General features: G+C 44.5%; 1 protein-coding gene across 4 annotated transcripts in view; it reads left to right on the top strand.

The window, feature by feature from the left end:
• The window catches only part of RYR3 (ryanodine receptor 3), a 2,047,168-nt gene that overhangs the window by 715,951 nt on the left and 1,308,608 nt on the right, over positions 1–22,609 (top strand). For all 4 annotated transcript variants that reach the window (XM_085627314.1, XM_085627313.1, XM_085627312.1 and 1 more), the window contains 3 exons: positions 1,768–1,901; positions 2,237–2,478; positions 12,309–12,501. In XM_085627314.1, the coding sequence (XP_085483440.1) occupies positions 1,768–1,901; positions 2,237–2,478; positions 12,309–12,501 (569 nt within the window). The remainder of the gene's footprint in view (positions 1–1,767; positions 1,902–2,236; positions 2,479–12,308; positions 12,502–22,609) is intronic.

Raw genomic sequence — 22,609 nt, 5'->3', positions numbered from 1 at the left:
TTGGCATGCCTGCGGTGCGTCCGTGTTACAGCTGCCATTAGGTAGGTCCTGGGAGGGGAGGATTGCATTGATGTAATTTCCTGTGTTGATGGGTGATGGGAAATTAAGTCCTCTTGCTTGGCTTCTACTTTTAAAGACGGTTTTGGCAGGAAAACCAGTAATGTCTCTTCCTGTCCAGATGCATGATGGGAAGTTCAGCGATAACACTTCCTATGTAGGTGGATGATGGGAGAATTAGTGATATCACTTCCTGTGCTGATGGAGGAATTTTATTTGCGCTATCTATAAAAATAAATATATCTATATAAATACCAATCCATACAATACATTCAATGCAGCTCTGTGAAAAGTGGTTCGTTTGTGGCAGAGAAATGCCAAGGAGCAGTAGAAAATAAATGAGTGATAGAGGCCATCACAGTACAAGAATGTCTAATGGAGGAAGTTTCTTGGAATTGAAATTTTTGCCTTTCTGTCAGAAGTGCTGTACATCACAACTTGTGGTACTCAAAAGCGTTTGTAGTTGGTGTGGTTAAACAAAACTACATTTGTGCCACATAATTAAGTTAGGAATTGAGAAATAACAGAGGAGGTCCAGAGCAGGGCACTGATTCCGATTTTGATAGAATCAAGGTGCTTTTTATCGTATAAAATAAATACCAAAACCCAGTGTTACGTTATTTATTGGCTGCAAGAAATAGACTCTATTATAAGTTTCCTCGGAATAACATGCAGATTTTGGTACTTATGTACCAAAATCTGCATGGTATGGTACATACCGTACACTTTTCACATATTAAATTCTCTTAGGTTTGACATACCAAAATTAAGCAAAGGGGAAGAAATTGAATACACCCACTAATTATCATATGCAGCAAAGACAACCAACTTGTAATTTCTACTCCTGCACAAACAGGAGTTTACGCAGGAGTTGGAAACCACCAACCTATTCGTAATTAGGTCCCTGAAAGAAGATTATCAAAGTAAACCTCAAGTCCTGAAAGTCTCTCTGGTGTCCATTGCCCCAGAAATAGTGGTGTTAATCTGAGAGTGTGTTGAGCACTGCATTTGTCAAATGCCCCTTCTGGTATTCCGCACTTTAATCCACTCATTACAAGCTGCCATAATTCCGGTATGTGTACTGTTAGTGCATATACCAGGAAACAACGCACAACCCACAGTTTCCATGGATAATTTTTAAGAGGCCAATTAAGCACTAAATCCTGCATTTTATTCCTCATTACTGTGGAAAAACTCATAACTAGATGCTATTTACTGCACCCAATTATTTCACTGGGTGTGATAAGCACAACTACACACACCAGGCCACTGGAATGTTGGGAGTTCCATTGAAAACAATGGAGTGCACTGTGCTTCTAATTGCCGGTAGAACCCCGGAGCTCCAACATTCCAATGTTGCCTTCACAGCTGTTGCTCAGTGGCTGTGTGGCGGCTAATTAAAGAAGATTGCAATAATGTTAGCCTCCAGTCTTGACATAAAATTCTGCCCTCTAGTGGCAGAATGTTCAAATAGACTTATAGCCCTCCGTAGCGGGACTATATCGGTATTAAAGTCCCATTCCCTTGTTAAAGGCCCTTGCCTTCAACTCAGGCCTTTACCGCTGGAGTGGGCCTTTAATGGCCGATATAGCCCACTACGTCGGGCTATAAGGCTATATGAGCTCATAGTAAGTAACCAAGAGGCACCTCTGTCTGTATTACCAGCTGTACACAGTCACTGACTTATTTTCTGTGCTTGTGTTGTTCCAGGTGCTGGATGTGCTATGCTCACTCTGCGTTTGTAACAACGTTGCAGTGCGCACCAATCAGAACTTGATCTGCGATAACCTGCTTCCTAGGAGGGACTTACTTTTGCAGACGCGATTGGTGAATGATGTTACCAGGTACATATGTTTTACTCCATTCTTGTAGGTAAGAATAAATGCTAGATGTCAAAATTCCTGTCAAATGTGACATTATTATCATAGTGCTGAAGTTTACTGCAGCTGCAAATAACTTGATAAGTAGCTTTTTTTTATAAACACCATTACATTCAACTTTCAACGTTGAGTACCCCAACACAACCTTTTTGACTGTTATTAGCCATTATTTCACTTATTCATTCATGCATGCATTCATTAATTTAAAGCAAGGTCATGTATGAATCTTTAGAAAGTGGTGGTAGTGTGCTGTCCATTTCTTTAAACATTCACTCGTTGACATGCCTGTTCTCCTTCAGCATGAGGCCGAACATCTTCTTGGGCATGGCGGAAGGATCTGCACAGTACAAGAAATGGTACTTCGAACTGATGATTGACCAGGTAGATCCCTTCCTGACTGCTGAGCCCACACACTTGCGTGTTGGCTGGGCCTCGACATCAGGCTATGCTCCTTACCCGGGTGGCGGAGAAGGCTGGGGAGGCAATGGTGTAGGAGATGACCTGCATTCCTTTGGCTTCGATGGTCTCCACCTCTGGTCTGGTGAGTTGACAATGTGCAAACCATACAAGAGTGAAAGCAAAATTGTTATTTCTAAACTGAATTAGGGCCTAAAACAAAGAAAGAAATGTCAATACAATTATTTGTCATAAAAAAAGCGTTTTCATTGTAGAATACACCACACAGACGGCTTGACCAGTGGCAGCTGGTGAAATGTTTTTAAACGGTGGGCGAAAAGATCTGTTATGAATTTCACTGAGCATGGAATCAAATGTGAGTCAGTCTATCTCACCCAGGGGATTAGGGAGGGTTCTAACATTTATCAGTACAGTAACAGTGACACCTGTGGCAAGATGTACTACATTCCAAACTTTGTTTTCAGCACTTTTTTGCGCTTTCTAAAATGCTCAGGGGTGTAGTCCCTATTGGTACAGCAGGTGCAGTGGGATCAAACAAAAACACTAATCACAGTACCTTATTATGACTTATTTTATTTCTTGATACTTAGTCAGAGTTTTGGGCTGGAAACACAGTATTTGTGTATTCTTCAGCGCTTTTTCAGTGAAACTACTAAGGATGCCCTCCAGGAAAGAGTCACGAGTAGCAAATGGTGTTTTTGAAGAGCAATTAGATGATCATGGCTCCTTTCCAGCAAGAACACCAAGATCCATCAATAAATCGATGACACGTTGCCCTACTTGAAGGCCTCATCTAACAGAATTGAAGGACTGCCTCTCCATAAATCAAGCCTGGATTTTGAAGGGCTACTTGAAGCTTAACCCCCTAATAAACAGGCTTCACATTAATTGTCAATGATAGTCATCCAGCAGTAATTCAATATCAGCTTTTGGCAGTGAACCTCGAAGAACTCAGCCCTCAACTTTCACAACAGCTTCAAAACCCACATTACTAAGAAGACTGAGACAGCATGACATTCCTCTTTGAACCTGTCAGCGTTGATTTGGAAATCAACACTGACAAAAATCCGACAAGCTCTTCCTGATTTACATAAGGAAATGAAGGCACACCTTTTCGAAGAAGATCTTGTCCAAAAATAATTATTCGTACTGTGTACTACCATGTCTTTATAGATGCCTTATGAAGAACCGGTAAGTAAATTGTGTGGAGAAACTGGGTTGTTGATTGAGGGGGGTGAAACCTTACTGAAGCAACAGCCAAAATCCTTGTCAGGGTAAACCTCAAAAAGTCACTAAATTAGCCTGTGCTTAACATTCTGGTAGCTTGACACAAAAGCAGTCAAGCTTAACTAAGAGGCAATGTGTAAAGTATTTATGCATCACTTAAACAGTAACAAAGTGAAACAGACAACACAAGAAAAATCCTGCACTGAAAAAAAGAGCAAATTTTAATTAATTATTTGACACCAAAATGACAAAAATCCAGTCATTAGAATCAGAGTTATGAATGTTTTTTTTTTTTTAAACAAATGTTATTGCGTTAAGTTGCACATATATTGCAGTGCTCTGTACCCCAGAGGCAACTGCACTATCCAACAGTTCAATCATGGTGACTTTGACTTTTTATACAGAATATCAAAACATATACAAACAACCTCCCCCCCCCCCACCCTCCCTGATCGCACCACAGCCACCTAGTCCTGAGCACCACATAGAGATACAGCAGAAAGGGTAGACCCCTCTGGGCCCTCCTGTACCATGTCCCCATAGTCCGAAGATATGAATACGTATCAGTCCACTGGTTGATCCTCTGCCACTGGGGGCAGATCTAACAACAGGCCTCGATAATCCGCCCACCATTTCCATATCTTGTAATGTTTGCGTGGGCACCCCCTAGCTACAAAAATAGGCCCCATCCAAAAATCAAGGCCATTCTTCCATGCGGCTACCGATGGAGCCCTTAGCGCCTTCCATACCTTGGCAATATCTCTTTTCGCCAGTGTAAAGCCCAAGTGCATAAGGTGTCGCTTGTAAATATTGCCACCTATTCCCTCCATGATGTGAAGTAAGGCCAGTTGCAGCGTGCCGGGGAGCTCCCACCCCAGAACCTCCGAAAGGCAGGAATATACCCCTCCGCAAAAGCGCGCAAGGGACTGGCAGCGCCAAACAGTGTGGATAAATGTACCCTCTTCACGACCACGACTAAGGCACACAGGGGAGGCGATCAACCCTGTCTTCCACAGACGCACCCGGGTGAAATAGACCCTGTGTAAGTATTTAAGCTGGACCAGGGGCACCCGCATCGCTGTGGCCACCCCTCGCGGGGCTGCCAAAGTCTCGGTCCAGTCCTCCTCCTCTAGCTCGCCCACATCTTCCTCCCAAGCCCTCCGAAGCTTCTGAAGCGTAGGGGAGCAATGGGTGACTAGGGATTGATAAATACGAGAGATTTTCCGGTCAGTGAGATCACCCATGAAGACCTTCACTTCTAGCGGGCTGAATTCCGGCAATGTCTCCAAGCCCTCCAGGTAGGGGGACAGGACATGTCGAAATTGAAGATAGCGGTAGAATTGGGATCATGGCATGAGGAATTCTGTCTGCAAGTCTTGAAAGGATTTAAGCGTACGACCCCTCATAACATCCCCAAGCACCGAAATGCCTATTGCGTCCCATCCCCGGAAGCTCTGTAAAGCCGCCAGCTGAGACAAATGCCCGTTGCCCCAGAGGGGGGTCTCCCGAGTCAAGGTGTTCCACCACCCCATTCAGCGCAAGGCCTGCCTCCAAATTAGAAACACTACCCGTGTGGCCGATGGCAACGACCCATGCTGCGGCGCCGAATATAATATAGTGTGGAGGGAATGGCGTCCCATGAGCTGTCGCTCAACTGCATAAGCCGGGTCTCCCCTGTCACCATACCACCATTCGTTAAGAAACAGCAAATGTGAGGCTTGGTAGTATGAAAGAACATCCGAGGACGCCAGTCCCCCACAGTAGGTGGACAGGAAACACGTGCGCAGAGCCACCCGCACCTTACCCCCCTCCCATAGGAACTGCCCCAGAGCTGCAGTCACCTGTCTGAACCATCGGGGCGGGATCTGATATGGATGATTCTGGAGTTGGTAGAGGAGCCTGGGAAGCGCCACCATCTTAAAGATCGCTGATCTGCCATACAAAGACAGAGGCATATGGGACCAGGACTTCAGATCCTCACGGGTCCGTTCCCACACTGGAACCAGGTTTCGCTCCCAGGAGACTGCAGGGACATCCGAGAGGAATACGCCTAAATATTTCAGTCCCCCCGCCACCAACTGAACCGAGGAAGCCCATGCTCCAACTCCCTCCCGATCGCCATGAACCCATAATGTTGACTTACGGGCGTTCATATAGAGTCCCGAAGTTTCCCTGAAAATTTGCTGAATGCACAAAAGCCGCGGCCCCGTCCTGTCTATAGCCGTAAGAAAGAAAAGAACATCATCCGCATATAATGCGATCCTATCAGACAGGCCCGGCGCCCACTCAAATCCCTGGATCTGTGCGTCTGGGCGCACCCATGCAGCCAGGGGCTCCATGGCCAGTGCAAATAGATAGGGGGACAAAGGGCAACCCTGCCGCTTGCCCCGTCCGATGGAGAAGGACGGCGAAAGCGCCCCCGCCACTCACACCGACGCCGCTAAATCCGTATATAGTAGCGTCAGGTAGGAGAGAAAACGCGGGCCGAGGTTGAGCCTTCGCAACATGGAGAAGAGATACACCCAGCTCAGGGAATCAAACGCTCTATCCATATCAGCCAACAACAGTGCAGCTGGTTCCCCCAAGTGCCTGATGGCCGCTACTGCCACATGCGCTCCTCTAATATTATGTCTGGTCGCCCTCTGGGGCATGAACCCAGCCTGATCGGGGTGCACCAGGGTGGAGATGCGGGGCTGGATGCGATTAGCCAATGCATTGGCCAGAACCTTCGCCTCCACATTCAAAAGGGAAATAGGACGATATGAGGCATGTTGCTCCGGGGGCCTGCCCGGTTTGTGGAATACCACCACCTCTGCATGCCGCCAGTCCGGAGGGAGCGAGCCTCGTTCCCGAGCCTCCTCCACCACCGGTCGAAAGTGAGGGGCAAAGTGTGTGAAGAAGCGTCTAAAGAATTCACTGGGAAACCCATTGGGTCCCGGCGCCTTCCCGGGATTAAGTTCTCCCAGGGCCGTGCCCAACTCCTCATCCATCAGTGGTCGCTCTAACTGGTCCCGCACCTCATCTGACACCGCTTAGGGTGGTAGGTCTGCAATGAATTAGTCTATGATGGCGGCCGCGAGGCATTGTTTCAAAGCATACAGATCCGCATAGTAGGTGGCGAAGCTTTCCGCAATAGCCAGGGGGTCGAGAATCGGCTCCCCCGTCGGACCCAGAACTCCCGGTAGGGCCTGCGAGTGAAAGGTTGCAGTGAAATCTTCATGCTGAATTCACTCGCGCAGGGCTTTTTATTGGGCTGGAAACAAAACAAAGCGTAAGCGCTTAGTTTAGTTAAAGCGTATATTATGTTAAAATGGCGATTTTGTTATTATTTAGTTTCGTACTAGGCATACCTTTTGTTAATTCAAGTCACAAGCTTTATCTTCTTCATGATGTGTTTTTTGATTATAGCGGGCGTCTTTCTGAAATATAAGAGTTAAGTTCCTTATCAGTCTTAGCGTTTCAAAAAAATGTTTCTTTAAAGTACAGAGCTCGAATGGAAGGCGCAATACCTTATAGCGATTCTATTCTTCACTTCTGGTTCCTTCAGTTGGAGTGGCAACGGTGCTCATGGTTGTCGATTCTTTAATGGCTTCTAGCTTAGTGTCATGGGAATTGTGGTTCAAGAGCCCTGATCACATACCAAGGACGCTCTAGAAATCGGTTTAGTACTTTTTCAGAAACATCTTCGGATTCATCAGCAGAACAAGACCCAAGAGAAGGACCTTCAAAAAAACAAGTGTCTTTTTTAGAGAGAGGCGGAAAGAAATCAAATACAAGATTCAAACAACCGTGGGAAATGCGCACCAGAAACCGATTCTACAAGACGTAGAAGATTCAACTATAGTGAATCTCTCACAAAAGCCTACGCTTTTTTTTGTTTTCAGCCCGATAAAAAGCCCTGCGCGAGTGAATTCAGCGTGACGATTTCACAGCGTAAACCAACACAGGTAGGATAACAGCCCTTCAACTCCACTTGTTAGGGAAAGCTCATATATACATTGAACGCTTCATTAATCTCAAGCGTTCTTTTTCATTTTCAGCTCGTTTTTAAAAAAAATCAGCAAGCTGTAAATGTGAAGGTTTCACCGGTTTAAGTAGAAGTCCACAGGTATGCTAAAAGCTTTTTCTAATAATTTCCATTAGCGAAAAATCGTAGGCTTCATTTGCCTTATGGCCTGTTACTCTTTACACAGAGCCGGCTGATGAAATACTATAAAGGCAGAGAAGCCCTGAGCTAAAGTCTTTCAGGTTGAAAGAGAAGGTACGCGCTTAAAACTGACATGCTGCAATTTAGTGCCAAATGTTAAGAATAAGCACACGACATTAAGAAATATCCTAAAACTTGGTTCCTTCTTCCATATAGATGAAGAAGACTAAACTGAACACACTAGTGCCCAGGTACATCAAACAGTGTACATACTTAATGAGAAAGATGAAAGAGTTTAAAATAGAGGGAGCCCTCATAATTTTAGCCTTTATTTACTAAATATGCTTTTATTTATCCTAATTTCAGAAACCCTCATTGCTGTTATAAATCAAGAGCCCTGAATAGAGTCCGCATATTGAGTATCAGAGACTTGAAACGCGTTGGCTATATTATGATTAATGATATAAACATGGAGAAATTTTGAATTGATTTTTTTGTCAGGACGTAAGAAAAATTCAATGTACTTCACATTAATGTTTTCCCCGTGTTTGTCCCCCTTTCTTGGAATGTTTCCTCCAATTGAAATGTTGATACATACAGCATTAATTGAAAATTCATGAAATAATATCAATATATGAAATAAGACTTAGACATAATATTTTCAAGATATTAGGATGATTGGTTTAGAATTTTTCACATCACTGTTTATTTAGATTGTGCACTTAAAACACAATTTTGTCGTTTAATTTGTTGTAAATTGCATGTACATAGGCATTCTCTGTATATAGACACCACTGTCTTTTTTCTGCTCTGAATATGAAACAAAGAATTCTTTTAAAAAAAGGTTTAAAACAAAGGTATAAATAAAGTACCAGATCAAATAAAAGTAATACGTTTGGTCTAGCGCTAATTTAATACGCAGAAACGAGACAGGTCCTGACCCACTCCCCTGCTATATAACTTTCTAAAAGTGGCATTTTCAGAACCGTGGCTTAAAATCTGACTATATCACTAAAGATGGTATTAAATTACAATTCCTTAGACACCAAACTCGACAGTCCTACCTATTCCCAATTGAAAGTTATCAAGTATTAAATGTAAATAAGTTAACCCAATGTTATCCTATGGGCGAAGTGGGCGTCACAGAACTAAAAAACAAATGTAGGACTGTTTTATGACCCGGATATGTAATACTTAAAAAGTACATGTCCAACTTTTAAAATACAATGCACCCTGTCCTATGGGCTTCTTAGGGGCCACTCCAGGGGTGGTTTATATGTATTAAAAATAGAGATTCAGGCTTGGTAAATGGGTTTTAATGGAAAGTTAAATTGACAGTTTCTAACTGAACACAGGCTGCAATGGTATGCCTGAGGCATGTTAAAAAGGCTGCTTATGTGGGCGGCACAATAAGTTCTGCAGGCCCACTAGTAGCATTTAATTTACAGGCCCTGGGTATATGTAGTACCGCTTTACTAGAGGCTTACAAGTAAATTAAATGTGCCAATTGGTGGAAGGTAATTTTACCATCTTAAAAGAAGCGAGCACACACACTTTACCACTGGTTAGTTATGGTAAAGTTTGCTGAGTCCTAAGGCTAACAAAAACAACAAATGTAGCAAAACAGGTGGGAAGAAGGCAAAACGTTTGGGGTTGACCCTGTGGAGTGGGCCAAGTCCAACAAGCTGCAATTGTTTTACCGTACCATATCCCTCTCCACTCTCAGTATGGGCTCCAGTGCAAGTAGAGGCAAGCCAAATCTAAGGAATGGCAATAATAATAAGAAAAGCAAATGCTTCCTCTTTAACTGTATTTTACCTTACTGTGCACTGATGCTAGGGTGCCTGCACCCTCTGACACATTTCCCCAGGATCCTCTATTCCTGTTTTCCACTTAACAGCACTCAATGCTTGCTCCTCCCAGCTATATTGGATAAGCATCTCTGGGTCATAGAGATACTTGCCACTTCCCTGCAAATACCCGCTCTGCTTGTGCTCACTGCTCGCACCAGCATGCAACTTCGCTAAGTTTGTTTTCAAACTATTGAGTTCCTTGGTCTATGCCTGCAGTGTTGTACGTTTGTGACTAGCTGCTAATGTGGCATCACCACCTTAGACTCAACACATTCCTCCTTCGTTCCTCATGTTTGTACACACTTCCCTCTTTCTATCTTCCTGAAGATTAAAAAAAAAAAGACAGATTATTTCCAAAATTTCAAAAATCGGCAAAGATTTGTTAGAAGTTTAAAATCTGTGCTAACAATGACATTTGCGGGGAAGTAAGAAATTTGCCTTTTCCTCAGAAAAATCTGCTCTGCGGGTTTGAGCTGTGCCTGCTTATCTTTACACTTCGAAACATGTTTGTTATAGTGTGGTTGCTGACATCACTATGCACTGCCCCTAGAATCCCAGCAAGACTCATGACCTCAAGTGTTTCAGCCAAAAAGTGGAAACGACCCGTGAAAAGGCCTGAAAGGGACAATTATGTCTTCTGGTCCAAAGTGCAATATGTGCTTCTTAAACATTCTTGGAATTGTTGTGACTCCTGGATTTTTATACCGAGGGTGCAATACATGGTAACTATACTCTATCTGTAAATGTATAGAACACTATAGTATATAGTTTAGCATGGAGAATAGTATAGTGATCCAGCAGGTGGCAAACAACACGGCCAGTGGCCACTTTGGGCAAATGAAAAGCTCTCCTTCAGGCAATCTCCACTGATAATCATATGCACTGAATAGTCCCCACTCGTGTCGTATCCAATGCGCCACTGTAAATTCCACTGCACATTTATAAATATAGCCACACAATTAAATATTTTTGTTTAGAGGAGTAATTTTAAAAAAAATAATATATATTTTGGGCAGCGTAGCAGAAGCTATATTATTATTTTTTTCTTTAAAATATGAATTCAGTATAACAACGTCGCAGCGACGCAGAGCGGAAGTGCTCATCTGCCCGCCTCAATATTATTATAAATTGCCTACTGGTTGTTGTGTCATGCAACGCACTGTGCGTCACCTATACATGCTAATGAACCTACATGGAACAAAACCCTTGATAATGTAAAGCATTAAAAGACATATTCTCTGAAGATCATGAAAGAGGAACAGTAGATGGGTCATTTAAATGCCGTCTGCGTGGGCAGACGCCGATGGCTGGGATGCAATGCCTGATATGACTTTACTGTACTTCACTTATGATTGTATAAACTCTGTGACAGCTAAACCACAGTGAGAGATGCATAGAAATAAGGATATCATTGTGGAGCCATATAAGATAAACAGACTTTTGTTCCTTGAGGGTATGACTGGCGATTTTAAATATTCTATAGTTAACTTGGCAATGTTACAACTGTTAAAACTTGTCTGCGAGGCATCTGGATTACACAGGGCATAATGTCCACAGGGCGGGAAAATCTGTCAGTCAGCAATCATATCTGGGCTTGTTATATGGGTTATAGAAGGTCTTCGTTGTTTTAAAGTATTTGCCTTTGGAAGTCTGAGATTTTTGCTGCCGGCCTCTATGGTTGTAGGCAAACAGCTGTGTAGTGCTACTGGATTGTCCTTTAAAATCAATAAAAGGTTGGTTTAAAAAAAAATATATATATATATATGGATTCAGTTACTCTTTAAAATACCCTTTGTTTTTCCCAAAACGATTTTCACTAAACATTTTAACGGAAAACATAAATGACAACAGTGCTGATGTGGCAGCAGTTAGAAAACGGACCCTGCTTCTTGAAGGAAGCATGCAGCAGGAGTGACCCAGGATTCCCTGTCAGTCAGTGTCCTCAGTTCAGTGACTTTGGGTCCTGGAGGAACGACCTACTCACCAGGGAATCGAGAGGAGGAAGCTTTGCTCATGAGTACTCTTTACATGGAACATTTCTCAGAAGAACTAGAATTATAAGTAAGAGGCTTTTCTTTTTGTTGTCCTCTTTATCTTCTTCCCCTTCAGATGATGTTTATTAATAATTGTCAGTAGCGTAGAAGAGTACCTACTACCCAAAACGATCACTCAAAGAGGCCTGTTCTACCAGGGCTTCGGCCATGGAACTGCATCTCGATAGTAAAGTCTTGTGAAAGTCCAGCCTGCTCTCCAGATGGCTGCTTTGCAGATTTCCACCACAGGCCTGCTTCTCAACAAAGCAGTGGTCGCCTCTGTTGCCTCGAAGTGACTGCTTTATTCACAGGTCAGATGGCGAGAAGCACAGTTTCAAATGTTAAAGGTCCCCTAAATCATCTCATCCTCAGGTTTAATGATTGTTAATCACGACCTTCGTTTTTCCCTAGTGATGCTTGGGAGAGGTTAATCCAAACGAAAACTCAGAGGTTCAGCGGAACTGAGTTAAAACGAAACAAAAGCAACTGCCAGACCTGACTCCCCAGATTCAACTGGTTCCTGAGCAGTGCATTTATGTGTGTGACCCCCACAAGCGCCCTGAGCGTATGCCCTGCTGAAAGACTTGCTTGCCCTAGAAGTATTGAGTGCTCCTGACCAACTGTTTGGGTTCTTCTATTCTGAAGGCAGCACTCTGAAATGTCTCCTTATGGTGTTGTGTGTTTCTCTTCCCAGGCCGAGTGCCCAGGGCTGTAGCGTCTGCCAACCAGCACCTTCTGGCATCAGATGATGTAGTGAGCTGCTGCCTGGACCTGGGAGTGCCCAGCATCTCGTTTCGCATCAACGGGCAGCCAGTGCAAGGCATGTTCGAGAACTTTCACATATTGGGTCTATTCTTCCCAGTGGTGAGCTTCTCTGCAGGTGTCAAGTAAGTCGCTGGTGCTTTTTACTCTTACATCCATTCATTTCAGTTTGACTTTTAGCTGATGTTGGTTTAACTTGGTGAAGGTGGTTACCTGTGAAACCTCTTGTTGCACTTCTTGGACCCATGTACTCGTGTGCCTCTTGGTGTGGCAAAAACGCTCTTTTGTTTTGCAAAATAGTGCAAGGGTATTGTTCTCCCTCTATGTGCATTACTAATTAGTAGTGCAACAGCAATATGTGTTTAAATGTCTGTTTAAGGCATTTATGACTTGTGTGTGATTCATTAAGGCCCATATGTACGAAACTTCCATTTTTCATTTCTTAAATAGCGAATCCTAAGAAATCACTATTTAAGAAATGGAAAATGGAGTGTACGAAAACTGCAATTTCCTACCAGTGATTCCTACATCGTCATAATCGCTATTAGGAAATCGCTGTTTAGGAAATCGCTATTTTGGAAATGCAAAACCATTAGTTCCTACAAATTTGCTATTTCCTAATAGGAATAGGAAACAGCAAATTTGGAAATGCAAAAGCAATCGTACCTATAGGCCTCTGGACCTGCTTACATCAAAACAAAACAAAAGTGGTGCGTGTGTTAAGCGCGCCAATGCCCTCAGGCGAGTGCACGCACATGGCACTGCAAAAAGTGCAGCCTGGTTGCCTTTTTCCATTTTGCACATGGTTACCTTCGAACTGGAATAGATGTTAATAACATTTTCTAAATTCCCTTTTCACATTTATGAAATGCTTTGTACATATGCTTAGGAAATCGCAAATAGGAAATCCCTATTTGCAATTTCCTATTTTGGTAATTGCAAAATGCGGTTTCTATCGGGTAGAAATAAATCATTTTCGACCATGATTCTGCTTTTGTACATATAGAAAGCCTATTTAGCATTTCCTAACGGCCAGAAATAGCAATTCGGTCTGTTAAATGCTAAATGGCTTCATACATATGGGCTTAAAGGTCCTGTACATGTAGGCCATGGCTCTCTAATATTCTGAACCTGGAGGTACTGACACGATCCAGCTGTGGAACTGGTAGCTGGTTTATAGGTCTGTAATAGAGCTTTTACATCTGTATACCATGCACCAGCATGTGTATGTAATATGCTGCTAATTCTCCACCTCCCCATTGATCGAAACATGCAGTGGTTTGCCATATTTATTCACTAATCGGTGTGCATCTGAACCAGCTTGTATCTAACTCTGATACTTCCAAAGCTTCTCGGCTGCATGCAGTAGCTGACCCACATACCTTCTGTGTCTCCTGATTGGAAAGCCATGTGGATATTACCCTTGTTTGGCCTAGACAATAGTACAAATAACCTTATGGAGGGTGAAAGTATCTGATTGTGTAACTATCTCTCCCTCTACTCACCACTACCTGACATCATGTGTGTGACATATGTAGAAGTCAAGATCCATGGAAAAGAAACAAAACACAAAAACCAAAGAACATTCCGGATCCATCAACATCTGTGTCTTTAGTCGACCATCAGGCAAAGCATTGTTAGGACAGTCCAACACCAGGAGTACACAATATGTTCCTCCTCACTCTCACGCTAAGCCTAGGATCGAAAGGAGCTTGCATTACAGCGTCTGCTTTGGTCACAGGCTTCTTTTCATTAGTAACGTCCACCATCCTACTCACTTCTAGTCTTCACGTAAGGAAACTAACCTGTACCAGTGCCCATGACAGAGCTCCAAATGTAGGATGGTCACAGGTTCACCTGTCTCTTCTGGCAAAAATCTTCTCCCACCCCATATCTTCTCACCAATACCTCAGTAGGACGCGCATGGATGGACATGCAACAATTCATACATCCCACAGACTTCTTCCCAAAAGTGCTTCATGCTTGAAGGGCACGAAAATTAACCCAAATGCCCGTTCAGGCAAGAAAGATGACGGGCACCCAGCTAAACAGTACTATGCAGTGGTGGTAGTCAATGCTCTGGATGCTTTGTGCCTCAAGACATCTGCCCCATTGCCTAAAAATGATGGAATCTATGTGCTGATGGCAGCACCATCTCCCCTACCAAAGCCACCTTGAACTCTTGGAACATTTAGTAATAAACATGGACCTTTATCCGAGGGAACCTGCCAGCTCAGTCTTTTGTGGTAAAGGCATATTTCCTGAAGGTTCAAACTTTGACAGCATAGACAAGCAGACAAAATGTCCATTGGCAATCTATACCAAACGGTGGCTTCTTACTGCAAGTGGACACCTGCAAGGCCTGTACATAGGCCTTGACAAAAGGTTAAACTATGCCGGTGAAATTCACGTAATTTTGTATTACGCTTGTTGCGCAAACGTCCCTAATATGACGCCAATATGGCATGTCATGTAATTACGTGCCATTCTCAGCAAAATGTACGGCAAGCGCGCTGACTATTGCTGCCAGAACGCAAGCAGCTGTAGCTCGATCCTCTTGTTTGTTGCTCTGTTTTCCTGCAAAATGCGTGATCCAAGGTCGCATTCCGCTGTAAAACATCGAGCTGTATGACAGATTTGCATTCAACGTAATATTGCATAATTTTGTGTCATTTTCCCAAATTTTGCATTATTACGCATAAGCAAATGACATGAATTTCACACCTATGGGGTGGCCATTGTGTTCGACAGAACTGGTCAACGTGATTCTCCTCCGCTACTCGCGCAGTCATCAAATGACATTTGGTGGACGAGATGCTCGTGCACCCTGGTGCCATGGGGTCTTTTGGGATCCTGCGCTTCTTTTGGTCAGATTAAAGCACAACGTTGGGGTGCATGAAGGAGAGGAAGTAGGTTTCTTCAAACTTTGAGAACTTGTTTGACTCCACCAACTTCACAAATGAAGCAAAGTATAACAACTAGAAGGGGAGCTGCAGAAGCATTCTTTGAGGAGGAATCCTCCTGCAAGGACAGCGCTCTCATGCGACCTCTTCTTAGTCCAAAGTTTCATCCGCAAAGTTGTTTGAAGTTGAAAGCTTTGCAGCGTCGTGAAATTGGAATGTTTGCAACCTTTGCACGTAGAGTTTTGCGTCTAAGGACAGTTGGTGTGGATTAAATGAACAGAGAGTGTGGTCTGCGCTTAGTGTAAACTCATAGCCTGTACCTGGTACTGCAAGCAGGGCACGGCACTCCAGGGCCTAGAGGGGCTGCTCTCGCTAACATCAACGCAATTGGAGTCAATCCATGATGGACTGTGGCGCTGTTGGGGGCTCTGTGCAGTGCTCGAAGTAGGACAAAAAGGTGGGGCTCCTGAAAAAAGGACGCGTAACTAGGAATCCGTTTCAGGAGGAGCGCCTATGTAAATAGGAGCGTCATTTACAACACTTGAACGAGAATTCTGTGCAAGACACACCATGCAACTTGATCATTATCACTCAACCAAGAACATACGCCTAAAGAAGCGATACCTCTTGGCTTTGGTGACGCTTGTTAGCGTTATCGGATAAATGAGTAAAATCTACAACCGGATATGGTTCTGTTCTGAAAGTATGAGACTGCGAGTTGAACCTCGCTCCGTTCTGTGGTCGTGGATTATGGGGTGTGTCCGTCACTCCTGTTCTCTTTACATCTCTTTCTCCAAAGTCTCTCACCCTGTGGGACACCTGCGCCATGATCCTCCGGACATCTTTCTGAAATCCATTTTTAATAACAATTACAATTGACACATATGTGAAAATTGCTCCGTGCACTCCTCAGAGAGTAAAAGGATCGAAAATAATGTCTGAACACCTTTACGACCCACTGACAGGCACTATGAGAAAATCTGGGCTTCAGCCTCAACTCAAGGGCTCTCCGTTGTGCCCGCCAAGAGCAGCCATCCAGAACCCTAACTCTCCCAGAGACTGGCATGACTCCGTTCCCAGTGTGCGCCATGTAAGACTCCTAGGCTGCATGAATAGAAACCACCAAAAGGGCTTTTAGGGACGGTTGAGAAATCAATCAGAGTTTTTGCCTGAAAGGCTAAGGACATGAATGGGTTTTTAAGTACTCCTGGGCCTGCTGGGTCTGAGACCTGGCAAGACCCAGTCCACATAAAGCCCTGGGTCTGTGGTAGGAGATGCTATGCAGTGCTTATGCACTTTTCTGTGGAATGAGGGGGATCTGAGTTCTGTTTCTCGCTTTCCAGTTAATCCACATGGTTTGATCCGGGGCATGCCACATTTCCCCTTACTTCAGTTGCAAACCATTAAAGTATGCCATGTAACCTGAATTCTGAGCACTCTAAACCGGGCAAGTGTCTTCACTTGGTTCAACACCTGTATATAAAAGATATGGATGCATATTATCAAGACCGGCGATAAAATTATCGCTGCTTTAGCGGCAGAAAACTGTCGCTAAAACGGCAATAATGGGCTTGATAATATGCTCTATGGAATTCCAATTGAAGCCCATTACATGATCCTAAATGTAAGGGATATGTACAATGTGATGCAGTCCCCATAAACATTGCTGTAAGACCCATGTAGTACCATGACATCACTAAAACAATATGCAAGTGAGGAACATTACTACAATGTTAACTTTAAATCATGCAAACTCTTTTCCTAACTCTCTTGTATGTTTTAAAAAAAAACCTGTAACCAGACCAAAACCAGCAAAACCTCTTGTGAGCGATGTCTCACACCATAAGAGACTCTAGTCATGTCGACCCTATACGTGGACAGCCTCCTCTTTTCATGATTCTGCCTCTTGTAGCTCAACCCACTCTCTGTTGCCACACCCTGGCCCCAAATTCATGGGATCAGAGTGTAAATGTTTTCCATTTTAAGAACTGGCTGTACATGAAAGCAGGAGATTTATGTTTGCGCGTTGTCTTACACACAGCAAACCCAAGCCTGTTGTACTGTGCACTCACACCTGTGCCTGCTGTAGAGGAACCTGTGGAACTGCCATGGAGTTACGGGGATGGCTCATGTCAGTGGCGGAGCTAATAGGGGCAAAGAGGGCCATGGCCCCTCCAGGCATGCTCTTTGTTCCAAGGCGCCCCTTGCCTAGGAGCAGATACGACCAGAAACGTTGCTTGCACTTTACAGTTGAAATGCAAGCACTTCCTTTACTTTAGCAGCACTTTGGAGTGGGGTCATTTTACCAGTGGATTGTTTGCCTTTCAAAAGTAAAATGCATCACAATTTCTTTCGTCTGACTAGCTAGAAGGGGCACAGGCAGGACACAACACAAGGGGGCGGATTTATCAAGACTTTGTACCACCACGTCACGCAAAGTGACACAAAGTAGTAGAGGGTCTGGCTCGGCTCTTAAAGCTCATGCACGAGCCGAGCCCTGAAACGTTTGCTATGTAAATCATACAACAAACATCACACACAATGATCCAATCTCTTTAAAAATCAAAAAACGGTGTTTCTGTAACAAATGGAAGCTTTGACATTAATACGTGACAGCTAGCACTGCACTGAGAAGTACGTGTTAAAAGTGAGAGTTTTTAAACATTACCTTAGTGAACTAGAAGGGAAGATATTTGTCATGTGAACCCTGTACAGGGTCCAGATTATTAAGAGCACATTAAAGTCTAATAAATTAAACACAATAGGTTTTTATACAACTGGCATTCTGAGCTCACATATTTGAAAATGCTTTCTTGCATGAAAAGGAAGAAAAAGGAGTTTTGGGGAAATAAAACATGTGCTGAAGAAGATCACACAATTTAAGAGGGGAAAACTCAATTTATCCAGGTTTTGTGGTTTCACTTAATACAAACCTCTTTCCTTTTTTAACGCTTTGTTTTTACCCCTTTACTTTTATCTGCACTTTTTATATAGCGCTAACTCGATCCAAAGGTTTTGAAGCGCTTTAGGTGAGCAAGGTTACATTACAGCATCACATTCGTATTTTTTTTTATATTCATTTCACTGGGGAGATTAAGCGATTGATGCAGAATGTTGAGCCGACACCGAGGCTCGGCCCTTTTTTTTTGCATCATTTATATAGCACGAACTCGACCCGAAGGTATTGGAGCGCTGTACATGTGCACCGTATTTACATTGCACATTCAGGCATGGGGAGATTGAGTGATTTGCCCAGAATCACAGGATGTGGATGCAATAGGGTGACCAACTGGCATTGGTGCGAATTCAGGACGGCGAGTGTAAAAATTCAGGACAAAGGGTCAAAATTCAGGACACAAATTCAGGACAGGAGGTCAAAATTCAGGACAATAGGTACGTTTTACAGACACATCAGAGGAGGTCGCGCAATAGTATATACGTAAGCCCAGCCATATCCAAACATATTCAACCATTTGCAAACCTATCCATCATGTATCCTTCCATCTATCATTTAAACTCATCCATCCCTTCATCCATCCCTTCATCCATCCTTTCACTCATCCATCCATTATCCATCCATCCACCCTTTCACCCTATCCATCTGTACACTCATGCATCCACTCTTCTACCCATCCATTCACTCATCCATCCAGCCATTTACCCTTTCACCCATCCAGCCATCCTTTCACTTACTCATCCATCCACTCAGTCACTCATCCTTCCACCCATCCACCCTTTCAGTCATCCATCCATCCTCCCTTTCTCTCCCCAACAACCCTTTCACTTAGCCATCCTTCCTCCCATCCATCCACCCACCCATCCATCTACTCATTCACTCATGAATCCATCCATTGACCCTATCACTCATCCATCCTTTCGCTCATCCATCTATCCTTTCACTCCTTCACTTATCTATCCATCCTTTTGTCCATCTACCCTACCTTTCACTCACTCATCCATCCTTACATCCACCCATTCCTCATCCCTCCATCCATTCACCCTTGCACTTATCAATTCATCAATCCATCCATCATTTCACTCATCCATCCACCCACTCACTCATCATCCACCTTTTCACTCATCCATACTTTCACTCATCCATCCACCCTTTTACCTATCCAGCTACCCTTCCACCCATACATCCAGCTATTTACCTTTTCTCTCATCCATTCTTCCACTCACTCATCAATCCATCCATCCATCCTCTCTCATTATCCATCTCTTCAATCTATCATTCATCCATTCGCCCTTTCACTTATTCATCCAGCCATCCACCCATCCTTTCACTTACTCACTCGCCCACCTTTTCATTTTAATTTTGAGCTGAGCCTTTTTGAGAAGAGGCCCATCAAGAACGTAACCCTCGCTGCAGGAGCCATTCCAGGACTGGGACAGGATCCACCACGGGGGGGGGGGGGTCAGGAGCCATCACAGGGGTGGGCGGCAGGAGCCATCACAGGTGGGGGGACAGGAGCCACCATATGGGGGGGGGCAAGAGCCATCACTGGGGGGGGGGGCAGGAGCCATCACAGCAGGGGGAACAGGATCCACCAGGGTGGGCATGCAGTATTCTAGTATCATCTTGGTCTCTTCCAGGGTGGGGTAGGGCTCCTCACCACCTCCTGGACAGGACAATGAGAAGACAGGCTCTCTTTCCAAAATGTTAGTTTTGCCATCCCCCACTGTGATGTACAGTAAGCCTGGGCAAAGCACTATGCTATGCTCGCGTAGTTTGCAAAGTTCGCGCTACTTCGCACTACGCGAATTGCATGTAGCACAGTGCAAACACGTGTAGCGCAGCGTAGCGTAGTGCAGCGGTCATTTTTTGCTGACTCGCGGTCCTCAACGTCAAGTTGGCGACCGCGAGCAAGCAAAATGACATCCTGGCGAGACTTTTTCCTCGTTCACGATCAGCAACCTCAAGTTGCCGATCGCGAGCGTGAAACATAAACCACCTGACGAGATTCTCAACGCGGGGAGGTCAGGTTTCTCATTGCGAGTGGTCGCGTATGCTCGCGACCGCTCGCGATGAGAAACTACCAGTCCGCGTTGAGAAAGCTGCCGCTCGAGTAAAAATCTACAGAAAACTACAGCTCGCAATGATTTTCCGCACTGTGCAATCATTGAAAACGGCATCTTGCACAGTGCGAACAGGGTACTACGCAGTTCGCGAAGTGCTATGCGTAGCTCGCGTAGTGCGAAGTGACTTTGCGTAGCTACGCGTAGCGCTGCTTCGCAAACTACGCCCAGGATAATGTACAGTACTTAAAGGAGATACTCCACGAGAACTGATTTAACTGATTGTCCTCCATACTTTGTTAATCAGTGTGGGTGCGATTGTGCCATTTCTTTATTTTATTACATTATAGACTGCATGCTTGAAGAACCGAGGTTTGCTTAAAGTTTAGTGACAGTAATTAAGCTCTGTGACGAGAACCACCACGTGCTGCCTCGGTGTAATCAGGGCCGGTTATAGGACGTTTGGGGCCCTGGGCAGAAAGGGAATGTTTGAGGCCCCTCTAAATTGCAGACACATGACCATTCAGGGCTGTTTGCATGTGAATAGATGCCCCTGCACCTGAAGCTTCAGCCCCCCCTCTCAGTCACCTTCAAACACCTCTTAACAGCTCATCAAGGGCGGAAGATGTGAGGGTTGCCATCCCGCTGTGCCTCTCCAATGCTGCTGGGTATCTGAGCTTTGGTACTGCATCGGAGTCTGTTACACCCGACCTCAACGGCATCGGAGTCAGGCCCGGCTCCAGGAATTTTTATATGGGTGGGCCAAGGGTGCATTTGGGTGCGCCACTGTGGGCTCGATTTGTCGCATATATGTCTGGGCAGGCCTGCTTCAGGGCCCTCCTTTATCTCTTCTTAGTCTTACAAGGCCCAGTAAATCGCACTCTTTTCCAAATCTCTTTCTAAATATTATCACTCTCAAAAACTGTTTTTTCTATGTAATTTTCCTTTGATGGGAAGAGGAGGTTTCTGAGGTGGTAGTATCAGGCAAGTGACACTACTTGGGCTCCCTCTGTTCGAGCCTTCATGGAGGATCCCTCTTCATTACTACCTCCACCTGGCCCCAGACTCCGCAACGCACAGCCTTGCAGGCTTGATTATCCACTACTCCTCTCCAGTGCACCTTATCTCACAGCTGACCTTGGGCCCCAGCCCCATATCAGGCATCATCGGGCTCCACTTTCATTTTTCCCGGTAAAAACAGTAAAATCACCTTCAAACTTAAAACATTGAATATAGCAGTAAATATAATTAGCATGCCCTTTAAAGTATGTTCCACAGTAGCCCTTATGACCTGACTGCTAATTAAATAAACAAAAACAGAAAGGCCATGACAGGGCCGGTTTTAGCGCTGATGCGAAAGTCTTTTTTGGCGCCGCACCAATAATCACTGCCATACGCCACAAGTGCCCCTCAGCTCCCCATAGCCCCTCCCCCTCATGACCTCCTCCTCAGATTCCCTCACTGCCACCCTCTACCAATGCCCCTCATTTCTCTGTAGCCCCTCCCCCTCATGACCTTCTCCTCAGAATCCCTCACTACCATCCTCCAGCAGTGCCCCTCATCTCTCCCTAGCCCCCCCTCCTCCCCCCTCCACCCATGACCTCTTCCTCGGATTCCCTCACTGCCACCCTCCAACAGTGCCCCTCATCGCTCCATAGCCACTCCCACTACCTCTTCCTCGGATTCCCTCACTGCCACCCTCCAACAGTGCCCCTCATCGCTTCATAGCCCCTCCCACTACCTCCTCCTCGGATTCCCTCACTGCCACCCTCCAACAGTGCCCCTCAGCTTTACGTAGCCACTCTCTCATATGCATTTCATTTGTTGTGTAGCGCTACTCAGATCAGTGTAGTGTGTGTCAGTACTTTACACCACGCACACATTATACAGAGACAACGAATCATACAAGTATGTAAATCAGCCTACAGGGAATGTCACATAAGCCAATGAGGATTACATGGTGTACGAATCATGTCATCCTTACTGGTGGGCAGTTATTTTAAGAGGGTTTGGTCTGGAGAAGCACAAACTCAGGATTTAAAGAGTACTCCAGTGGTTAGGGGTTGGCTTTACTGATAAAAATGTATATCTGACCAAACATACTCATTTTAGCAACATTAGAATAATGAAAGACTGAGGAAGTTCTAACTATATCACAAAACAAAAAACGCGAAGTTCTAACTATACCATTCAGGTTTGCATGCAGCTCTTTGATGACAGTTCATTGGTCACTGTCCTATGTTAGGATTGTAACTTCTGAACTGCAAGTAACACAAGGATCTCTGTCACAATGACAGTAACCCACTGAGAT

Source organism: Triturus cristatus, chromosome 9 (assembly GCF_964204655.1).
Source record: "Triturus cristatus chromosome 9, aTriCri1.1, whole genome shotgun sequence".
Lineage (NCBI taxonomy): Eukaryota > Metazoa > Chordata > Amphibia > Caudata > Salamandridae > Triturus > Triturus cristatus.
This window is presented reverse-complemented; position numbering and strand designations above follow the sequence as displayed.